Raw genomic sequence first — 22,484 nt, 5'->3', positions numbered from 1 at the left:
CTCGCCTACATTTCCAAAGAACGTGTCCAGAATCCCACCAAAATTTCTAATAGTTCTTCTGGTTCTTACTAGCACTTGAGTTAAGAATTATAATTGTATTTGAGAAAGCCAGTTTTTCTGCACTTTGATCCAGATTTCGTAGGTGTAAACATAGGGTTAACTGAATTAGAGAAGCATCTGGACCTTTAAGTACTAGTCAGAAATAAATACTCAAAACTTTTGTTGGCTGGAGAGAGAACTGGTAGGACTTGCAGTAAAATACTTGTCTTGCTTTTGGTACCCGAACTAGCTAAGTTCTGCTGTTAGGCGTGACGCACCTCAGCACCTGCACGTCCCGACACTGCGGTGGCTGGCTGCAGGGGAGCAGACGTCTGGGAGAGCTGCTGATGCTCAGCAGAGCAGTAATTCATCCCACCAGTGGTCTGTCAGCACTGCGGCATACCCTGCCCCAGAAGGCTTGAGGGAGAGCAGCGCTTGTGTGGTCCAACAAGTTTGGGATTCCTTTCGAATGTGGCTGTAGCTTGGCACCACCGAGTTGCCAATCTAGGTGCAAGCGGGGCGTCGGTTCCCGGCTGCAGCGGGACTGTGCTTCCCTGGCGCGGGGCTGAGCGAGCCAGACGATGAAAAACATCCCACTTCAATCTCTGAGCTAACAAACGTGTAAGTTCTTAGTGGCAGCTCTGAAGTTCTGCTTGCACGCAGCTGCTAACACGCTGCATCTCTTAAAGCCTCTCCAAGGCTATTTTGGTTAGGTGCTTGCTGACATCCCACGTGCGCCAAGTTGTGCGAGCTCCTGCTGCGTTTAGAGCACCGTATTAAACCAGGACAAGCTCATGTCCATTTTTGAGATAACATGCCAATACAGCTGGCTGCTTAATCCCTTACAGAATTCTTGCACATAGTACAGGACCTATGACCTGCTCTTTTTTTGTATTTCTCTCAAACAAAAGCTGGCCGCCTCCTCCGCCTGTCCTTTGCACGTTGCCAGCCTCAGAGCAGCCAGTCCCCAGCAGGCAGGAATGCATGAGAAGGAGGAGCAGTCTTTCGCAGACCCTACCTTTGTGTGCCCCAGGAGGGGGCACAGGACCCCGCCTCGGAAGCACGGTGGTGTCACCCCACCGTGACGGCATCCTGCCTGCGGGGGCTCAAAATGGGGCAGAAGCTCTTGCATCCCTTTCTCCTCTTCAGGATTCCTCATCATTTGCTATTACCTCTATTATAGAGGAAGAACAGGCACTGTCTTGTCTTATTGTCACTATCAAGTATGCAGTGATTTATTCTTATAGTCTGCAACTGAATTAAAATCTTAATTAAGCTTATGCCACTTTTTTCTTCTTTTTAATTAGGTATAGCCAAATCACTTGTCTGTGGGAAGAAGTAAGAAAAAGATAAAGAGCAGAAACTTTTTTTTCTGATCTGTACTTGTAGTAGTGAAGCCTTAGTGGGAGTATCCTCTCAAAGAGGTATCAAAGGTGGTGGTTTTTTTTTATTAATGTTAAGAATTTATTCCTCCCGAAAACTTCAAGCCCGCTATGCAGTTATATCCTATGTCTTCCCCCCAGAGAATTCCTGATAAAGATTCAGCCTTGTCCCACTGAGCCCGACCGTGCCAGCTGGTGACCTGTGCCCTAGCTGGAGAACACGCACAAGCAGAAGCATCACGGCAAAGGCTTTCCCCTTAACAAATACAACGTCTGTCCGGCAGCAGAGCGCTCTCTGACTGAAAAGAAGCTACGCTTGAGAAAGCCCGATCACGAAGTCCCGTACAGGTGGGGAGTGGCTGTACTAGGCCAGAGCAATAACACAGTGCCAGTGCCCATTCTTCACACGCAGAAAGATACCCCTTCTCCTTGCTTGCCCTCAGAAACTGCCAAGACCCCACGGCATATTTCTGGCGAGGAGAAGACAGTCGCCAGTGCCCCTCCGTAGTACAGGTGCTGCCACTTCATCTCCTCTCCCTGTTCTGCTCACAGGTTAAGAAAAATCCTTTGCACGCTTTCATTCACCAGAAGTTTAAGCAAGGGAGCATGGACGAGCGCGGCTACAACTGGATTTTGCATTTAGGTCCCGATAAGAACGAGAAGTCACGCACAAAGTAACATCCCTGGCTATTCTGATTTTAAAAGCTTGCAACCTTGGCGTGGTACTTGGGGAAGGGGCTCAGCAGCCAGCTGAAAAGCCAACAGCCATCTTTCCAGCTGAATGCACCGTCCATGCTTAGCTGTGTGCCGCGACTTGATCATCAGCACCATCAGCAGCTTTCTAGTCAGCTGCTTATCCGGGCTCTTACCAGAGTAAAGATCACACATTCAAGAGAGTGCTGTTGTACAGGAAACCTCAATAATTCACGAAAATATTTTTCTTGAGTGTTTCCTGGTGTTATTTTCACACCAGGCTTCTACAGTTCACATTTACTTTTAATAAGACACCAGGAGATGACACATTGCAGCAATGAGTTTTTAATGCCTATAATAAACACTGCTTCCACCTAAAACAATAAATGATAGCAAAATGGAGAATTAGTGGCGGATTTGGCCCATGTTACATTACAGATGTCTGTCCTGGCTTTGCAGATGCAACTACAATCTTAAGCAGGTTCAGCGGAAAGGGTGAGCTCAGCTGCACCTCCCCACGCTTCCCCCGAATGCATCGCTTCTCCTCCCTGCTCAGGTTTCACCCACAGCAAACGTTAAAACAGATTACAGGGTTTTCCCCAAGCAAATTAGAGGTTTGTACTAAGCTCTCCTAAAATATCAAACGCTGCCACCAGTGAAGTGTAGATCTGTAACTTTTAGCAGTGAAGGGATTTTTGTTTGGTCTTCTTTCAACGTTACCCATTCATTTTACTCTTGCCTCAACCAGCCTCTTCAAAGGCCACAGCTTTGTGGAAAAAGCGTAAGCTGGCTCTTTTCGGGGAAACTATAGCTGAGTTAATGTACTCATCTGCAGGGTGGCATCCTTCCTCCCTTTCAGCCTTCAAAGGTCTGGATTCTGCCAAAGCTTTTTATCTGGTCTGTGTCGTGTGGGGGTAGGATTTCAATCCAAGTTAAATTCCGACGTTTCCTCTGCAATGCAACTTCAAAATTCCTATTTGTTACAAAAGCCAGCTTCTGCGGTTTCCTTAGTGTTTGTATGTTATTAATGAAGCTTTTATTAATGAGTCTTAGGAAGAAACTCTCAACCTAAGTGCGCATCCCGTGCCTTGGCCTATGGAAACATGAGGCACTCCTTTTGCTTGAATCAGCTGTTACCGAGAAGCTTTTTTTTAAAAAGCCTGTCTCTTGTAGTCATAACTAAAACCACTTCTTTCCACATTAACCTCATCATTTGAGTTTAATCTGTGCTATCCTTCGGGAGAGAAGGAGCTCTGGCATGTGATTGTTTTAATGTCCAAGTGGCAGACTTTCAAACGTGCGAGCCCATCTCTGGTCTGACAGCTTACTCCAATTAAGGCTGGCACTCTGTCCTTAACTCATCCTCTTTGCGTAGGTATTGCAGCACATACGGTACGTACCATCACGTGCCGTACCTTCGCACGACAGGGAAGCGAGGTGAGAGGGGTGGGAGTGATTCTGGTCCAACTCCAACCTGATTTTGTATCGGAGAGCGTGCACCGAGCTCCGTGGACACACTCTGTCCCACAGGCGCGTGTGGAAGAGAAGCGGCCGTCCCTGTAAGTTCGGTCTGGTCTGAAGGAGAATGTACTTCCACTAGCGAATCTGGCTATTTCAGGGCAACTGGACTGAGATTTTCAAAGGGGTTTACAGGATGTGAAGCGTGTCAGTGGGACTTGGAGACTCGAAGTTCTTCTGTAAATCTCTTGCTTAACATTTGCGTGTCGACATTTTCTACTTAAGGGGCCTTTTGGCATCTTTTGCATTAATTTATAATGCTGCGATAGTTGGGTTGCAAGCACTGCAGGAAGACTGTTTATTTTAAAAAGACTTCGCTTTGAAATCAGATTTGATTCAATACAGAGATTGACCACATTACAACTTCTCACGTCAGTTTTTGGTTTGGTTTTTTGGGGTGTGTGGTGTTTTGTTTTGGTGTTTTTTTTTTTTATTGTTTGGATAGATTTTACAGAGGGATTTCCCAACAAAATTTTCCTGTGTCTTTACATTTCACGTGTTTTAATGAAGTGTTATATGACACTGACAATAATTTGTACACCTTCCTCTGTTAATGGGAGTCTTAATGTAGCCCCTGTAGTCCTCTTGATTTTAACGGGATCAGTCAAGGAAAAAACCCACCTCATTGGTGGCAGCTTCTCTTCTGTTCAGCCAAAGTATTTTGTTCGTACCGTTCTCAGAGTTTACACCTTTAAAGATTACGGCAGCAAAAAACCTGGGCTGTTAATTTGTCCATTACAGCAAGTAAGATTATATACTAGTATTCAGCTGTAGACGAAGCTGTGTAGTTCTCATCCAGTAAGGAATAACGCTAGCAGTGTGTTTTCTTACTCTGGCCTTAAGTGACAACAGCGGGTCTTGAATTTTTTGTACTTGTATGCTATATGTAATTCACAAACTCTGAAACCTCAGTCGGTTTGCAAAGGTATAATTACGAGCGAGGATTTTTAGACAAGCAAAGTGGGGCTTGATAGGGCGATGTATTTCAGTAAGGCCTTGCATACACAAACGATAGACTGGCTTGATTAAATTCTATTACAACTGGTACAAGACCCCTTATCAAAATGCCAGGGTCATTTTAAAAATTTGAAAATCATTTAGCTTAAATCAGCCCTTTACTAACTGCAGCTAAATATATGTTAGCCGTTTTAAGATGGTTCACAAAGCTATCCTTGCTAATTTAACTACACTTGTTCGAAAATATAATTTGAAATACGCAACTAATTAGAATAATTAAACCTCCATTTTATTTTTACAGAGAATTTTTATTTATCAGTTTATAATTTAACAGCGTAGGCTTTTGTTTTATTATGGTTTCAACTAGAAATAGCTGTCATCCTCATCAGTGATAGGATTTAAAAAAGACACCAATCTGCCCGTATTATAATTAAATTCGTGCTTAAGTATGTATGTGTCTCCAGCTTTAAAAGGTAATTGTGCACACCTCATTGCTTTTTACTTCTAAATGTTGCTGTGGTCATTTACCAGGTAATTTCAGAGACAAGTTCTAAATTACCAGTGATTTCATAAAGTTTAAAATATTCATACCTAGCTAGAGGATGACTGGGCATTTCCTCCTCCCCTCCCAAACAGCAAATGAAACGTTCACGGAAAAGACCTAAAACAATGCGGGGAAAAAAGTATGTACTTTGAAACGCTCTCAGGCAGCAAATTGTCACAGTTTACTCTGCTGTATAATAAACAAGGTGTTGCCATAGCAACAGCCACATAACTTCATTTTTATGTAACAAATGACAAACCCCGTTTCCTTTCCGAAATTCACCAGTTAGGTTTATCACAGGATTTTTAAATCTTACCTCGATGTAAACATACTGTACCATTTCCCTACTCTTAAACAAGGATCTTTTTGTGCTGATGGTTAATTTTCTTTTTACCAATTAAAAAAATTCAAGACCTTAGGCAGCAATCTTGAAGTAGACTATGAGGATGATTATAATTTCTTTCAAATCCCTTTAAACTTTTTTCTCCTTCCCTTGCTGACATTTCTAAGCGTCTCTTCACGCAGGGAGAAAGGAGCAAGCCAGAGCTCTACCTTGAGATGCATTAACCGGCGCAGCCGCAGCCGCGCAGGGGTCTGCTGCTCTTGCGGTGCGCCTCCACCTGCACACACCGAACACGTTTGCGAGACGAGCGTCTGGCAGAGCTCACCTTGCACGCGCTGCCGAGGAACTCTGCAAAGCCCGAAGATGCAGAGCTCCTTTGTGGGAGGGAGAGGACCTGGCAATGCGCCTCTTCCCGGCGTCGCGCAGCCACTGGCTCCGTGGTCGTTCTGAGGAGAAGCCTCCCGGCTCTCCCCCCACGCTCTGTAAATCCCCTGGAGCACGGCCGGCCCTGGGAGGACCTTCCCCTCCTCCCAGGGCAGTGAGGCTGCAGAGCCGCAGGGACAGAGGGGGCTGGCTCCCAGCACGGGCACGGCAGGACACAGACGCCGATCTGACTCGTCATGAAGTTGTTGTCGTCCCTGTCCCCCCCCCCGAACCAAAACCAAAGGCTGAGCTGATATAAAATAACGGTCGCATGCATAAAATAATGGGTAGCACGTTGCTTCACATCTGAGTCCTGGAAGATGGGTCGCCCATCTTGCTATGGCTGTGATCTGGCTAGGCCATACACAGACCTAGCTTTCAGCTGCTGCCTCTCCTTCGCCCCCCGTCCTAGGTAGGCGATAGGTACTTCTATATACAGAAGCAGAAGATCAATAGGAAAACCCTGTGTAATCCCAGACAGGGAATTAAGAGAGAAGGTCTTTTAGGTCAGAAGGTGGGAACCTACATAGATGTCAGGCGCTGGTCATTTGTCATTTGTATCCGTGCAGTTTTTCAGTAGAGGCCAATTTCTAAATGAAGTGGAGGGGCTTCCTTCCTTAATTACAAAGCTGACAACTCATCACCACCTCTACATGGCAATGTATAGCTCTAAGCTCTGACAAGCCTTATATATGCTGCAAATGAAGAACCAGATGTTCACTCCCTCCACAGCTCTTAAAAGTTAGTTTCGCATTCTTAAATTGTCCTCAGGGGTGTTTCCCCCCCACGTGTTAAACAAAAATACAAGAAACCAGAAGCTTTTGATAATGAAGCAAACATATTTTTGTGGCGAGGGCTATTTTTTTCAGTCTGCTGCTAGTTTTTAAATATAAAGTATAGCATATGTTTAACACAGAACATAAGGAAAGAAAGAAAAAGCAAATCTTGAAATCCAAATATCATCTTCTTAGTAGAAAAGATTGCCCAGTGTCAAAGTGGTCATTCAGAACAAAACAAAACAAAAAAGCATTTTTTATATATAAATATTTATAGAACTAGCTAGTTCTTCTCTTCCATCCTGATGTAAATCTGAAGTAAGAGTGTTCAAGACAGCACAGCGTGTACAGAAGAGAATGCCAACAAGTATTTTTGGGGAACAGATCAGTTCCGTGTGCCTGTAAGAGCGCGTCTGAAAAGCCGACCTTCACGCAGCAGACCAAGCGCGGCCGCCGTTGCTTTTGTACCTCCCGTGCCATCAGCGGGCTGTGCTCCAAGCTGTTCCTCCAGGAGGGGCTCCGCAGGCACAGGCCGGACCTCCCTCCCCTGTTGCCGGCTGGCCTAGGCGGGCAGGGCGGGCGAGAGGCCGGGGGCTAGCCACGCGCCTTCCTCGTGCGCCAGGGCCGACGGAACCTGCCGTCAGCACTGCTGACGCCCGACGGCTTGGCTTGTCGTGGTGGCGCTGCTGCGAAGAGTCCTCGTGCCACCTGCTGTAGAAGCGCCACAGCAAAAGGCAGCCCGCACAAGTCGTGGTTATGCCATTCGCCGAACTATAAATCGCTTTTACCGAAGAGTATCTTTGGTGAAGGGATGCGACTTGTATTCCCACACCAGGACACCTGCCCCACGAACGCAAAACACCTAAGCGGCAAGAACTGGCGTTGGAGGTGAGCCCCTAAGGAGACATACTGTATACGTATAAATCACAAGCTCTACTCTACAAATTCAAATCTCAGTAAAAATATATATATACCATGAACAGCCTGCGCATCAAACGGCGCGCAAGTAAAACTGCCGATACTCCCAACACGTCTTCTTGCTGAGAGGATCTACTGTAAGGTCATCCTAATTTCAGGGAACGCTTACGTTACAAGTAAGAGAGAGTTCCAGGCTAACACAAAGATGAGTCCTTCTTTGGAGTAGAACGTTGACTTCGGCAGCCTCGGCAGGAACTGCGTTCAGCTCAGAGGTGGCGTCTTACCCCTCTGCCAGAAGCTTGTGTGCTTTTTTTCTCTCATCTAGGTTAGGCTGGGTGAGGCACATTATTTTTCTTGACAGACTGACATTGCACTGATTTAATTAAAGTAATTTTTAGGCCAGATAATTCTCTTTTCAATTCTTAGCAGACAGTTATGTTCAGTTTAAGAACTCTTTCATTTGTATTTATATCTGCTCTTCATATTTTGTACCCACCTACTTAGGACAAATTGATCCAAACTGCCGTCAACTAAGAGTATGCACAAAAGTTCTTTTTCTTGGGTTCAACGGAACTGGTCTTAAACCAAAAATATAGCAGAAAGAGGAAATCTTTGCTTTTAGTTCACAATCTCTTAAATGACCAGACTGTATTCATCGGGACGAGGGAGCTGCAGAGCTAGGAGCCATTTACCTCATTGCAGGTAGCTGTACCGGGCAGATGTAGCCGCACTGGGGCAAAAGGAGACTCCAGATATCGGAGGGGTGCTCTGGATGCTGCCCCTCGGCCTGTGTCCAGAGACGGGCTGGACCATGACGCTTTCATTGGCTTTGCCAGCAACTCCCTTCCCCGTGCTAGCGTTAAGACGTTCCTTGTCTCACAGATGCGCAGAGACGCACGGTTCGGAGGCCCTTCTCTTGAAGCTACCTCAGCCGCGACAGGCAGCGGGGAGAGGGAAGTCCAGGCAGGAGGAGGCGGGAGGTGGAGACTGGCTCTGGTCCTTGACTGGCCACGAAGGCACGGCAGCGGTGTATTGCTTGCTGCTCTACGACTGCTAGTCGTGAAGCTTTGGCCTCCGCAAAATGCTCCCATTTCTCAGGAATCCTCGAAGGAGGTCACTACGCTGCCGTTTATCAGTATTCTCTGACGTTCAACAGGGAGCACTTTTTGTTCGTTATGACGAACAAGATGACAAACATTTAAAAACCCGTAACGGAAGAAAATGCTCACCTCTCCCTTTATTTCTAGGAAAGAAACCATAAGAGGCTGTTTCACACCTTTTTTTTGACACCCTATTTTTTTTGAATAGAACGCAAAATGATAAACCCAGCATGGTGACATCTGCTTTCCTATATGCAATCACTACTGTAAATAACCTTCAATACTAGCTGACAGATTAAAGGCATCACTCGGTCCGAACTCCCTCTGACCTAACTGAAACAAGATGCAATGGAAAAAGACCATCACCAGTCCAAACCCGTCCCTCAGACTGCAAGAGTTTCTTCTCTTAAGTCTTGCCAGTTTGTCCTTCCTTCAGAACACAAGGGTAGGGAGAATTTACTTGAGTACCACGACAGGATGAAGCAGCTCTTATTTAGAGAGAAATACTCAGAAAGGACGCGGCAGATTTCATTAGCAGTTGAAATGAGGGACATCAGTGCAGGTGTTTGTGCTCACCGGTGCGTCTTCCTGCCCGAAATCCGTTAGTGCCAGCAGCAAGCATAAAGCGCTAGGTACCATCCTTATTGTCTCTCTTCCTCCTTCCCCCCCTTTCTTTTTCTTTCTTTCTTTTTTTTTTTTTTTTCAGTGCACTTCCAGATAAATGCCAGTCATTTGGCCAGGGCTAACTCACAGAAGGTACAGCAGGCACAGATGGTACTAATGCATAAATGTAATCTAGCAAAAGGATGCCAACACCAACCCAGACAAGGTTCCAAATAACTGCAGTGCACTTACAGGAATACAGTGATTGGCAAGGTGAAAGCTGAGATTTGCAAGAGCTTACTGTTCCCAAATCAACAATAGAAATTCTACCACAAATGAGCATATTTATTTATTAATTTATAAAACACACTTAATACCAAGATCTCTGGGCATACGTATAATGAAGCCTCACCAAAAACCGAACTCATTATACAAATAATACTGATCAAAGCAAAAGAAAAGAGAAAGGGAAAGGTGGAAGCTGAAAAACAGAACAAAATCCAGCACCATTCCCCCTTGTATCTCGGGAGAGCTCCTAAGAGGAAAGATGGGCAGCGCAGAGGTGCTTGTAAGTCAAGTGATCTAGACAGCGTCTGGGCAGCGACAGAAGCAAATCCCATGCGGGTAGCTCTGTAGACGGTAAACACCCTATCCTTCCTCAGGCTTCAGAGCATAAAAAGACCCATACCAGATCCTTTTTCCAGTAGTAGCTGGTAATGCACGCTTAGGAAGAACGTACAGGGAAGAGAATAAATGCAGTTTGACTGGGTCCCCACAGGACACTTCTCCTAGCTTCTGGAAAACATTAGCATCTCCACTAAGCACGTCTGTAGCAGTGACTTCCAATGAGGAAAAAATACTTCAGAGAATACAGATTTCAACCCACAGACCCCAGTCCACGAGGAAGGAAAAGAGCACAACTGCTGCAGGACTCGAGCAGTGTCTCTTTGCAGTGCACACATCCTAGAGGCTGCCAGCACCGCTTCTGACGGGCCAACTGCTTGGTAGTCCTGAAAAGGAGCCCGTGATAGACACCACACTGTCATAATACGATCTGAGGACCAGCTTCTGATCTTATTTCCATGAGCTTTACGCTGCTGACTTTAAAGGAACTATTCCTGATTTTCAGCAAGACACGTGAGATCGGAAGCAGTGCCTAAAAGTCAACAGAAGCTGATAACTGTGACACCAGTACGTCCGAGTGAATTGTTAGCAAATGCCTTGCTCGTAGGAAATGAGGAGGGTACTGCTAGCTGTCAGGATAATCCAGGACAGAAGTCTTCCTAAATTACTGACCTCTTGGCAAAGAATTACTACAGAAACCTGCCGCATGCGTGCTGCCCACCCTGTCTTGCTTGCTGGAGTAACTTCTTCTACGAGGAGCACTCTTGCATTCCTCTCTTCCTCTGCTGGCTGCTGACTGATCCTCATCTTCCATCCCGCGAGAGCTCTGCTATTCAAAGGCTGCTGTGACCTGTGCCTGCTACGAGTAGCTACAGTTCACCAGAGCACTGGGACTCCTAGCAGCGTGTCTCTTCTGCCGTCTATAGTGTCCAAATGGGAGATTAAGCTTTAATTTTGTATGCAAGGGGGCCAGACACGCAGCCCTCACTTGTAACAGTTTGTGTTCCTGGACAGAGGCACCACCTCCTAATTCAAATACTAGAGAGATGTGGAAACGTGTATTGGCGTTTCATCTTTGTCCCCATTTATTAGCATCGGAAATCAGCGCTTGTTACCGTAACAGACTAGTTATAGCAATCTCTTCGTCTGCGTTCTCCGAGTACGGTGGATCATGGGTCGATGGCTAGGGCTTCAACCAGCAGTAATGCTAGCAACAATAGCAATAAATTGGCACCATTTGAAAAATGCCTGACATACAATTAATAGACATCTTTGCAAACTGAGAGCAAGGCAGACTGACAGCGATGTGTATGAACATAAATCAGACAGCTTCATAGATTCTCCTCTCTCGTAATCCAGAAGGTCTAAATCAGATGTGGAGCGGGCCACAGGAGAAAATATATTCTGCGGTCATTTTAATTACGGTGTTGCATGAGGGCTTGGCGTTCGGGAAGGATTTACGCCTTGCTCCAAGGTAGAGGATTCTGGAGCTGCCACTTCCAACACTGCTCTGACCCAAGAAGGGTGGTGGTTTTTTGTTTTGGTTTTTTTTTTTTGGGTGGGTGGGAGGATATCCAAAAGTCCATGTAGTTTATGATTACTAATCCTTTCGAATTATAACAAAAGCCTAATGATGTGCTGCGGGGTTTTGTCTGCAGGAAGGAGAGCGGACTCGTTGACGTGTACTCACGGTACTGGGGAAGCCGACACGGGTTGAGGGGTGGGGAAGCAGCTTGGCCTCCGCGTTCCTTACTGGGCCCAGTGGTCAGTGTCATTAATGCTGAATTCATTATCGCTGTGAAGGATCCAGCTGTCAGATACTGCTGGAAAGGCTTCGGCTGGTGAAGCGACAGCTGGATCACAGTGGCATCTAGAGGGCTGCTACACGCAGCGTGTGCAGGCAATGGCGTGGCAGAGCGAGGTTCCTGCGGGGGCTCTGTCTTGCCGTCCACAGAGCCACCTCAACCTAAGGGGTCACAATGGTGCTGGAGCTGCACCCTCCCGCCCTGCCGGGGCCTTTCTAGTCTCCCTCCTAAGAGAATCCACTTAAATCATAGCTACGTCTTAAAGCAGACTCACATTTTCCCACAGAATTTCTTAAGTGGAATTTTTCCTCATAATAATTGCATGATAAATGTTGCATCCTAAATGCTGTATAATTGGGGTGACTTCTCTCTTTGCAAGTAATTATCATATGCCAGTCAGATACCGTAAAATCAAACGGGCCACGTTTTTGGCTAGGATACGAATGCCATGTTGCTGCTCTGTTACGAGCTGAGAACATGACCCCTGGATGACTTACGGACTTTACAGCTGTAGAGCATCTGCTTCTTAAATACGCGAGCCATTTGAAGACGACAGCATGTCTTCAGAAAAGCCCAGGTTAGAGACTGGGAAGTATTCCTAAAGAAGGGAGATTTTAGGAGAGGCCTGAAGGGGACTTTCCCGAGTTGAGGTCATGACGGAGGAGAAAAGGAGTTGAAGAGGATGGTTCTTCTGACAGTTACGGTTTATCTGTTGTTACCTCTGATTTCAGAGAAAGATAGAATTGCATTCTTCTCACTTTGAGCAGTGGCACAGAGGGGAGGAAGGAAGAATAGTGGAGATGTTTGACTTCTGCTTTAGAGATGCCATCTCTAGGAACCGTAAATTTCTGGTATTCTTGGCATTTTTAGATGAAAAAGACCCCAAAGCACCACGTTTGTTGGTTTTAGCGGGCTTAAAATTGGTCTCTGTTTCTGATTTTACAAGGCTTGAAATGTGACGCATCTGGTAGCATGTTCTCCTTCTTTTCTTCCTAAAAAAGATGTAGAGGACTTGAGGAGTCATTTAGGATGCTAACACGAGGAGACCGTTTGGCACTAAAGATCAGGCCCGCTGTCGCTTTGGCGGGAGCCCTCCCATAACATAAATGGGATCCCCAGTAATACTTACTCCTGACAAGGATTCATCCCAGAAAGTTGTAGAGGAGTTCAAAGAGCCAAGACATTTCTCAGAGAAAAACGGCCCTGTTCTTCAGCACCCCCACCCCGCCGCAGCGATGCACGTATACCGCAGAAATGAAGGAAGAGCTCTGGAAGCTTCACCTGGAAATGAGGGTTACAATCCCACCCTCCGGTCTCTCACCGGAGGAGAGGGAGCTCTCCCAGTGACAGCTCAGTGTATCACTCCGGGGATGACGGCAGAAGTGTCCCGGTTATCGCGCCCACGTGAGCGAGCGTCAGCACCGGCTTGGGTGTGTGCTGGGATGGCCGCCAGGAGAGAGATCACTTTCCCTCTGGCAGCGAGGACAAGCCTGATCTGCCTTCCAAGGCGTAATTAGATCTGAAGGAGAAGAGCCCTCCATTGGCAGGCGCTTGCAATGGGAAAACAAGAATGTGTCCTTCAGGAAAGAAGGGTCAAACCTTGCCAGGCCACAGTGTGTTTCCGCGGAGGCAGAAGCGCCGCAAGTGAGGGAGTCTTACTGCCAAGGGGTCAGATGGAGAACGCGCTGGGGCCCTCGCTCCAAAGAATCCGTGGTGGAAAAACAGGGACTCTCCAGGCCATTTCCACATCCTCTCCTTTTGCATAAGCAATGCTTGCCTTGTATGAGGAAAACAACAAACTCCTGCCCTCTAGAGACAGGAGACCTCCAGCTCTGCTGAATAAAATATTTGCCACAACCTCCTTTCGAAGCAGATGCTACAAATGCATACAGTTTTATTCGCCCCTAAGGCCCACACAACGGCTCAGCAGCTTGTCGCGCTCTCTTCTCCCAGACCTGGAAGGCCAACTCGCAGGAGAGGCAGCTTGTCACAACCACTCTTTTTCAAGGCAGTAGTTTATTTGGAGAACTGCTGAATAAAGCAGTCACAGAAAACTTGGCAAAGGAAGATAAATCCCTCCCTTCTTCATTACCAGAACCTGTCTAGGCAGGATGGCAAATGCTCACGCTAGTTGAGCGCTTGTTTCCTTTCCCTCCCTTGGCTGCCTGCATACCTCTGCAATCCACTCGCCGCCTTGTCCTTCTCTGAAAACCGGTCAGGGCAAGAGCTGCCTCCCCAGTACGTAAGTGACACTCGGACACAAGGGGAGGACAGATGGTGAGAATCACCGTAGCTCTTGCGCGCGCTCGCTCGCGCCGACGGTCGCCCGCTCCCAGGCCACGGGTCTGTGCAGACGCAGGCGAGGAGCTGTACGGCGCCTGTGCCGTTCGCGTTTGACTTGATTAGCAGGAGTGCAGCGTGGATGGAGCTTTTCAGATTGCTCTGCGGAACTTACTTGGAATTTCAAAGGTGGGAAAACAGTGCTGAAAGTCTAGCCCCGCTTCTTTCCTCTCAAGTACCGGGAGTCTTGGCAGAAGCGCTCCTTTCAGTGCCACGTAGCATATTGAGCCACAAAATCCCTTCAGTCCTGGGTTTCGCAAGGTTACGCCACCGGTAAAACATGTCCTTCGAAGATTTTGTTCGCTGTAGCAACTGTGCTGAAATGTCCATATGTCCAGTTACAAAATAAGCGTTATTAGTGGGGTGAAAAGCTGTTCTTAATAGCATTTTCTCAAAGCCGCCAGCGTACTAAAAATACTACAGCTAATACCCCTCGACTCCTCACTGCAGTGCACCAAGTATTTTCATTTACATCTAAGCAAAGTGTGTACGAAGCGGATACCAAGCCCTGCCAGATGCCAACAGCAGCATTTTATGCACGCACGCTTGCTCTGCATCAGTGAACGCTTGCTCCAAACGTTTAGCCAACCATGTCAACATGAGATTTACCAAAACATACGCCTAAATCACAGGCACTTGAAAAAACCCAACAAACCGGAACTCAGCAACGTTGTTCAACGGTAGTGAACTGCTGAATCGGGACTACATCAGATACATAGCACATAAATGGGTTTAAGATACCCGCACAGGGTTTCTCTCCACAGATTAATACTTACTGCATAATATTTATATTAAGGTAGAAGTTTGAGGCAGATGGCTACAACTGAGTTGCATATTTTCCTGCAAGAAACACTCGTCTGACACAGCAGCAACAGACTCTTGGCCGTCCATTACGCATTTTATATATTTAGACAGCATCTTTAAAATACCTAATTTGAGCCTATTGCTGGTAGTTTTGTTTTGTTGGCCTGTACTCTAAAATACAGTATTTATTTGGTGGGGAAAGACAGGAACTATCTTTTAAAAGAAATCAGTCCTGTAATCCTTTTCTGCACTTTACCCCATGTTCACTTTACTTGCCTACAACTAAAGCAGGACCAAGGGATGAAAGGTGGCTGTGAAGGCAGACTCAGCTACTCAGGTACCTGTAATTGTGCTGGCACATTCTCCTCAAAGCGGTCTTTTTTTGAGGCAGATGATGCCAGTTTTCATTGTGAAACTACTGTTCTTGAAATTCAGATTATGTGGCTTTTGAAAGTTGACCGCTAGATTGCTTGGAAAGATCATGAGGTTCGGGCACACACGCTGAGGAGGCTGCATGACATAAATATGAGGATAATTAGCACGTTATATGACTTTCCACTTATCTCAAGTTACCGGCAAAAATTGCTAGAATGAAAAAAAAAAATCCATCTTAGGGTAAAAATACATAGCGCCATTCATCTGTAGTTTGCTCCTTTTCGTTATGTTGTTGTTCCTGTAGGTGGATTTTGAGCCCATCCATTGTTGTTCTTGGGGTTCAGAGCTTACCTCATCCCTGGCAGTGACATTTCGGCCATCAATTAAGTAACTTTGGGGAGGAAGCCTCCTTGGGTAGCCCTAGACATGATCCTGATGTCTGCATCAGTAGCCACGGGTTCTGTGGCGATAAGGCCAGTTCAAGATCATTCCTCTCAGAGATTCATTGCTGATTTATTCCGTGAAAAATGATACTTCCAGCAGTGTATAGCACTGCAAGTCATCTTTTCCCAGGTGCTAAATACCTACCACCACAGCGTGGTTCAGTCCCAGTGCCGACCGGGACTTCTTCACTTGCAACTTGTGCGGCCGCCTAGCGGCACCGCATCGGGGTGGCAGTTGGTGAGCACGCAGGCACTGAAACCCCTTGCGGGTGGTCTGCCGTGGGCAATCACGCAACACATGCAAGGACAGGAGGAAGCTCTGACAACTTAAAACGGTTTTGCTTTATAGAAGATAAACATGCTGGTAGCAATGCACATCTGCAGAGATGAGGTTGAGCGCTAAGAGCTTGGCAACGGAGCACACAGGTTTCTGTTAGCAGAAGAGTAAAGGCAACTCCAAATTCTTACAATGTTCTGAGCTTCTCTGGTCTCTGAGACAAGGGGTTACCTGATTGTCGGGGACAAAGCGCACGTGTGAGAGATGTCAGTTCAAAGCTCTGAACACTGCTTAGAGCTGCACAGGACATGGGTGGGTTAGCGACCCCTCTCCAAAGTAAACATATAAATCAGCTATCTTTAAAAAAATATATATAATCTTAACTTCAGTTGTATGCTCCAGCTTGTCAACGGATATTTATGAGGTGAGCGTAATATTATAACAGTTATAGCAGTGAAATACATCCCAAGCGGGGGAGCTAGTAAAGAAGCGCACGGATGTTAATGCCAGTAGAATTTTAATGCCCAGGAGATGGGGGCAAGGTGACACTAGCTCTAGTTAAATGTTGCTTTTGCTGGCTACAGCGAGGGAGGATCACTGATGGCCTTTCTGAAGGCTGTGAGACAGCGGGGTTTGGCTCCCCAGCCCGACGCAGGCGTGTCTCGTTCCAGTCCGCGGTACCAGGCTCTGCTGAGGGGAAGCAGTGGGATTTTTCCAGCAAGGAAACAGCCACCGCTGTTCAGCTCTTGTTACAGGACTTTGAGGAAGGTGCTGCCAGTGCTGGCATCTCAGTGCCGGTTTTATTCCTTTAAAAGGCCCTTTTATTGTCACAACTGCACGTGAGTGTGCAGGGCAGGAGCACGTGCAGGAGTTCATTATCCCCGGTAAGCTCTGCACTGGGAGTTAATGACTCTGAAGAGGTTTGGAAAGCAGGAAATTGCCTGTTCCCTTGCATTAGCAAAGAAGAAAAGATTTACACAAGTCCTGGCTGTTACTGAAACGGCTACAGGGAAGAACCCGATACTCTCAACTTGGATTCCTTATAGAGAGGCAAACTGCAGGCTGGGCCACCACAGGGAAAGTAAGTGTAAGAAGAAACAGAATCGGGTAAACCAGATTCTCGTCTGCTGATCCAAACCGCGCCAGCAGTCTGGGCAGACTGTCGTGGAGAGCTGTCGCGAGAAGACAGCTTCCGGGGGAACGACAGAGCTGGGCTAACAGGGTGCACCGATCACAGAGACGAAAGATGCTCTGATAATGCTGTGAAGACAGGGCCAACGTAAATGACAGCGCTAAATACGTGTCTCGGGAGTGGCATTATTCTAAAACCCTCTCCTTCCTCACGGTTATGCGGGCACCGATCAGTTGGGCTGGAGGGCACAGAGCTCACGTGTGCCATATAAATGAGAAATCCCGAAAGGGGATGTTCTCTTTATGGGGACACTGCAGCTGGGGGTAGAAGCGCACAATTCTCACCTTCTGCTGAACGTCAGCAACAGACAGCGGAGGATCTTGATCCTCCGAGGCCAAAATGAGCCAACCTTTTACGACGTTGTGTATTATAGGGGATAATCAACTGTTCTGGACAAAACAGAACTGTAAGCGCTCCTCTGGAAAATGCAGTTTTTCTTATCAGTCCGAAGTTGGACGCTGAACAATTCAGCAGTGTACAGGGAACCTTTTCCTATATATACAGTTACTCAGCATGTTAAAGAAATTAAGCCATATGCAACTTTTCCCTTCAACTTTCCACGTCATGCTGGTTACGGTTCGTAGGTAGCCTGAACCTGTCAGCTGAGTGGCATTTGGAGGAAGGCTGTGATGAAGGATCCACAGCCTCAAAGGCGATCACATCTCACTGGGACCCTTGTGACAGCATCCAGAAGTTGACGCTGGGTTCGAGGTTTCATATAGAGAACCTGACTTCCTTTAATTGCGTCCTTTTAGGCGATTACACAGCACAATAAAGCAGAGCAAACCAGAAAACTTACAGCATTTTGTTATCCAACCCGTGATTAAATACTCATTTTGGAAAAGTCCTTCTGTGCAGCGAGGCCCTTCGGTTCAGAAGGTGTTGATTAGTATGGTATTTCACATGTGAGTACAAAAAGCCTGTCACGCAGGAAAAGAAAGAGGAGCAGTTCTATTGCCAAGTTTCAGCTTTGGAGGTAATGCTGTCGCTGTTTTGGCAAACGCAGTCCGCATTTGAAATAGCAAGAACAGAGCCCATATATCTGAACCTGTGTATTTGTCTCTTCTTTGCATATATGTCATATATTAAAGAAGGTGCTTCTCAAAAAGCTCTAGGCACTCCAGGTGGTACTTAATAATAGAAAAAGTTCTACTCTGACATGACTGGAGGCAGTAAAACTCTCCCCAGCCAAGCAGGCAGCTGTGGCATTGGCGCCCAGCCCCCCCCCAGCACTGCCGTCCCACCTGATACCACGATGTGGGGGAAGGGGAGGGTGAAGAGCTTTCCCAGCCCGCGACCTCAGTAAGGGACTTCTGCGTTCATCTCAGTAAACACAATGCATGTAACTTCTGTGATGGCCAGTTATCATTCTGCTACTCATTTTAAATCTACTACTAGCCCTTTGTTGCCTTTCATCTGTTTCAGTTTGGAAAGATCTAGCAAAATTTATGAGTCATCGCCAGGAGAGCGCCGCCTCTCGTTCTCACCCCTGCACATAATTTTGAAACTCTGTTTGCTGGGCAACGTGTCTTCTGGCTGTGTTACTCGAGGGGAGGAAAAAACCCACCGCAAAAGATAGTTTTAAATGGCTGACCAGGACAAAGTTTTACGGCAGTACATGTTTGCAGCTTGTAACCGAAGGAGCATAAAGTCTGTAGTTCAGTTTGAAAAAAAACACAGCAGAGAAGAAAGCCTAATTTACTCTCTAGATCACGCAGGAGCTACATGGTGCATATTTGTAGGACGCTTTGAACAGGCAAGGCCAGCTCTGGCCGTGCGGGAGGCGGGCTCGGCTCCCGAGGAGCCTGCGCAGTTTCCCCCGCTGCCTCCGTCGAAGAGCCCAGCGTTACGTTACGGATCGCTGGAAGGCGGCGCACGTTTGCTCGCACATGCACACACAGAAATTAAAGTGCTTTTCATACCTCTCTAGCCAACATCAACAGCTGAGTTCCAGGCTCGCGTCAGAGAGCCGTCCAAAAGGTCCCCTCCTCCACGTGCCCAGTGCACGGTTCCAGCAGAGCTGTACAGGCGCGCAGAAGGTGACACCGGCGGAGGAAACGAGGCTGTTTCTGCAGGCACCTCTTGGTGCCTTTTTTCCTTGGGCATTGCCATGTGAGGCTGTAATCTGCGGTTCAGCGCGAGCATCCGCTCCCCTTGAGATTGTGTGCCCTGCAAGGACTTCATCTCGTTTGCCCCGTAGCTTAAATTCAGTAAGATATTCAACAATTTAAGAAATGGCTTTGACGTAATACAGAAGTATTCCTTCTTAGGTAAAAACCCTTGCCATAGATCTCTTTCATCTTTCTTTTCTTCTTTTGTTAAAACCTGCCATATTCTTCTCCTGCCGTACCTGTGGTGCATCTTCGAGGGTTAAGGGTGGTTTTTTTTCTATTGAACCCGGAGCATGGAGACAACTCCCATATTCCACACGAAGATCACAGAATGCTTGCATAACTCATTTTTTAATTACTCAAGTCCTGAACCACTAATTTAGTTCAATTTTATACTGACTACATGTTGGTATTGTTAAGGTTTATGATCCAGTGATTTACAAGGCGCGATACATCTGATTTCAAATTGGTTGTATTGATTGTTTAATTGAGTACGGGGACATGAGCGTAACATTAACTCACCAAGCTGGTGGATCGTGGCAATGCTGCTAGGATGGTATTTCACTGGTGTCATTAGTTACACAAAACAAGCATGTTTTAATTGTGAAGGCCAAAAATAGACTGATGAGTCTACTGTTTGGTAAACAGTGCTTCTATTTAAGTAAATAGTCCTTTTCGTAAAGTTCAGATTAATCAGAAGAAAGATTTAATATTCTGTTTCTAAAAGCTGGTCTGAATGAGGAAACAGATATCACTACATAGGAAGTTCTGAATTCGTTTCAAGGAACAACTTACACAAGTATGCATCTTTTTCTCAAAACCAACTTGCACGAAGACAGTGATATTGGTTACATCACATACAACCCAGTTTTCTAGTTGATGAAAACCTACAGTTCATATTGGTTTGATCTGGAGTGATAAATCCTTAACAATTGAAAATTAGTCTTTTATCTCTCCTGCCTACTTCAGTTTGCGCCTCTAGAACGTGAATGGTTTAAAATCTCACTTAAACTACTTGTAGTGTATTTGTTATTATCTATTATTGTCTGATCTTGACAGTGATTTGATAGCTGGCATTGCTTAGGTGCTTTGCGGTTCTCCAGTTAACGGCGTTTTGTCTGCCTGATGGATGGGTTACGCGATCAGGGGTCTGGCTGACCAAACAATTGCTTCTTTTTCTCCTTCCTCCCCCATGAGTCCTCGATTAAGGAGGTTGGGGGCAGAGACCATGGGAGATGAGTGGGGAACCATAGTGGTAATTGCTCGTTTAAGGATCTCCTCTGTCCCTGCTATGTCTGGAATCACTCGTCCTGGAAGGAAAAACCCTCTAAGCCAGCATTTAGGGGCAAGAGTTATGTACGTGAAACAAACGGTGGCAACAGACCAAGAGAGAGGCTTGCTGATATACATGTATCTATTTTTGCTAAGAAATAATAATATGAAGGGTATATATGGTAATTGTGCAAGTTAGACTTAAATTGCAGGCATGGTGAGAGCTCAAAGCCCTTTACACGCTGGCTTGAAAGCTACTTCTTAATGCATTTCATGTGTAGGTATTGTGAAACCAGGCACCTTGTCACATCCCATTACCTAAACGTAGAAGCTGTTCTCTGCTAAGCCGGCGTGCATATTTGCTGTTCCCTTAATGACACTACAGTGTTCCTGACCTTCTCATTAATTAGCACTTTCAGTGTATTTTCCAACATCCTGGTTTCAGCTCTGTCCTCTGTGAGCATCACATCGTACACAAAAAATGGCTTCTTGTATGGAAGACACCGTTTTCATTTGAAATCTCTCATCCTCCCCTTCTCTTAAAAAAGGAAAGGTACTCAAAGTTGCCAGTACCGAAATTCACAGCAGTTACAGCGCTATCTGATCATACATCAAATATACTCACTAACTTAATGCCTACGGGTAGGTTCAGAGTGGAGGGGACTCTACCTCAGGTAGAAAGGAAAAAAAGAAGTCTCACAGGAGCATCTTCCAAAAACCTTCTAGCCCTTACTAGAGGCTGGCAGAGAAGACGCGTTTAGGACAAAACGGAACGTCTTTTTCTTAATACTAGTGAAAGCTATGCCCTGTAGCTCCTGAGATACCGCCTCTAAGTTTTATTTTAAGGCTTTGCTATTTCTAAATTTATTTAGGCACAGGTTTATATTCCCTTTCCGCCCCAGTTCCCCCTTTATATTGTTCAAAAATCACCTACCTCTCACGGTCAGCCTTTAGAAGACGATGGACACTCCAGAATTGCAGGGCGCTTATGAGAAGGCACCTGGCCAGCGGAGCAGGGCCCAGCGCTAGAGACCCGCCGTGTCCCCCCGGCCCCGGAGCGGCCAGGACGGCGCAGAGGGAGCAGCTCTCACCGCAGAGCGGTTCAGCCTTCGCTGCTGGCGCGGCTGACAGTGGGTTTGTAGCGACAGTTACAGTCGTGCTACCTGGTAGGATCCCAGCGAAGGCAGAGGTGGAAACCCACGCTGTCTGGTAACCAGACTGCAAGGTGGAAGTTCTCCCTAATGTTCTATACACGGCTAGGGCCACAGAACACCGTCTTCCCTAGAACTGAGGGGCTAGTTTGCCCCTTTAACGACACTTGTTCATTAAGGCCATTCTCAAGAGCTAAAAAACACACTCAGCCCCTCTTAACGCCCTGCACTTACTGACTTCACGCAGTCAGACCTTGACGAAATTATTTTTGATTCCAGTGATGATTTCAGACCTCAGGTAAAGCATTGAGCCACTAAAACACCTTCTAAATGCAAACTGAATGCTAACACCGAAACAAGTAATAGTCAAATAATTTGCCGAAAATTCATAAAAACTCATGCACTGGTAACTACCTTTAAAGAACAGTGAGAAAGCTACGAACAAAAGCAGAAATTTTGTATCGATGGGTAATATTAATTACATCAGCCAGGAACTGCGGCGATTCCCCCATTACCTGTTTTCTGCTAACGTTTTGCAGAGTCTCGTTTTTCCATCGTGGCATTAACTTGGATGTAAACATCCTTGCCGTCAGTGTTTATTTAACATTTGGTCTGTCATCAGAAGTGCTTGATTTGCACAGCATTTCTGGATGTTATGCTCCAGAAATACTTCGCTTCTACCACAGAATTCATTTTGATATGCCTAATTAAAAAAAACCAACAATAGGCAAAACAAGCAAATGGAAAGGCGCATAAAGATGTCCAAGCCTATTATACTTTGCCATTAAAGGAAC

At 46.3% G+C, this 22,484-nt stretch overlaps 1 protein-coding gene across 3 annotated transcripts in view; it reads left to right on the top strand.

Moving 5' to 3' along the window:
* ANTXR2 (ANTXR cell adhesion molecule 2) overlaps nucleotides 1-22,484 on the top strand; it is a 120,211-nt gene that overhangs the window by 94,084 nt on the left and 3,643 nt on the right. Inside the window, exon 17 of one of the 3 annotated variants that reach the window (XM_075150469.1) lies at nucleotides 12,727-12,750. The exons of 1 other annotated variant lie outside the window; for it this stretch is intronic. In XM_075150469.1, the coding sequence (XP_075006570.1) occupies nucleotides 12,727-12,732 (6 nt within the window). In that variant the 3' untranslated portion in view covers nucleotides 12,733-12,750. Of the gene's footprint in view, nucleotides 1-9,399; nucleotides 12,595-12,726; nucleotides 12,751-22,484 lie in introns of those variants that run through there. One more of the 3 variants, XM_075150468.1, reaches the window with a different exon arrangement.

The sequence above is a fragment of the Calonectris borealis genome, chromosome 4 (assembly GCF_964195595.1).
Source record: "Calonectris borealis chromosome 4, bCalBor7.hap1.2, whole genome shotgun sequence".
NCBI classification, from domain to species: Eukaryota; Metazoa; Chordata; class Aves; order Procellariiformes; family Procellariidae; genus Calonectris; species Calonectris borealis.
This window is presented reverse-complemented; position numbering and strand designations above follow the sequence as displayed.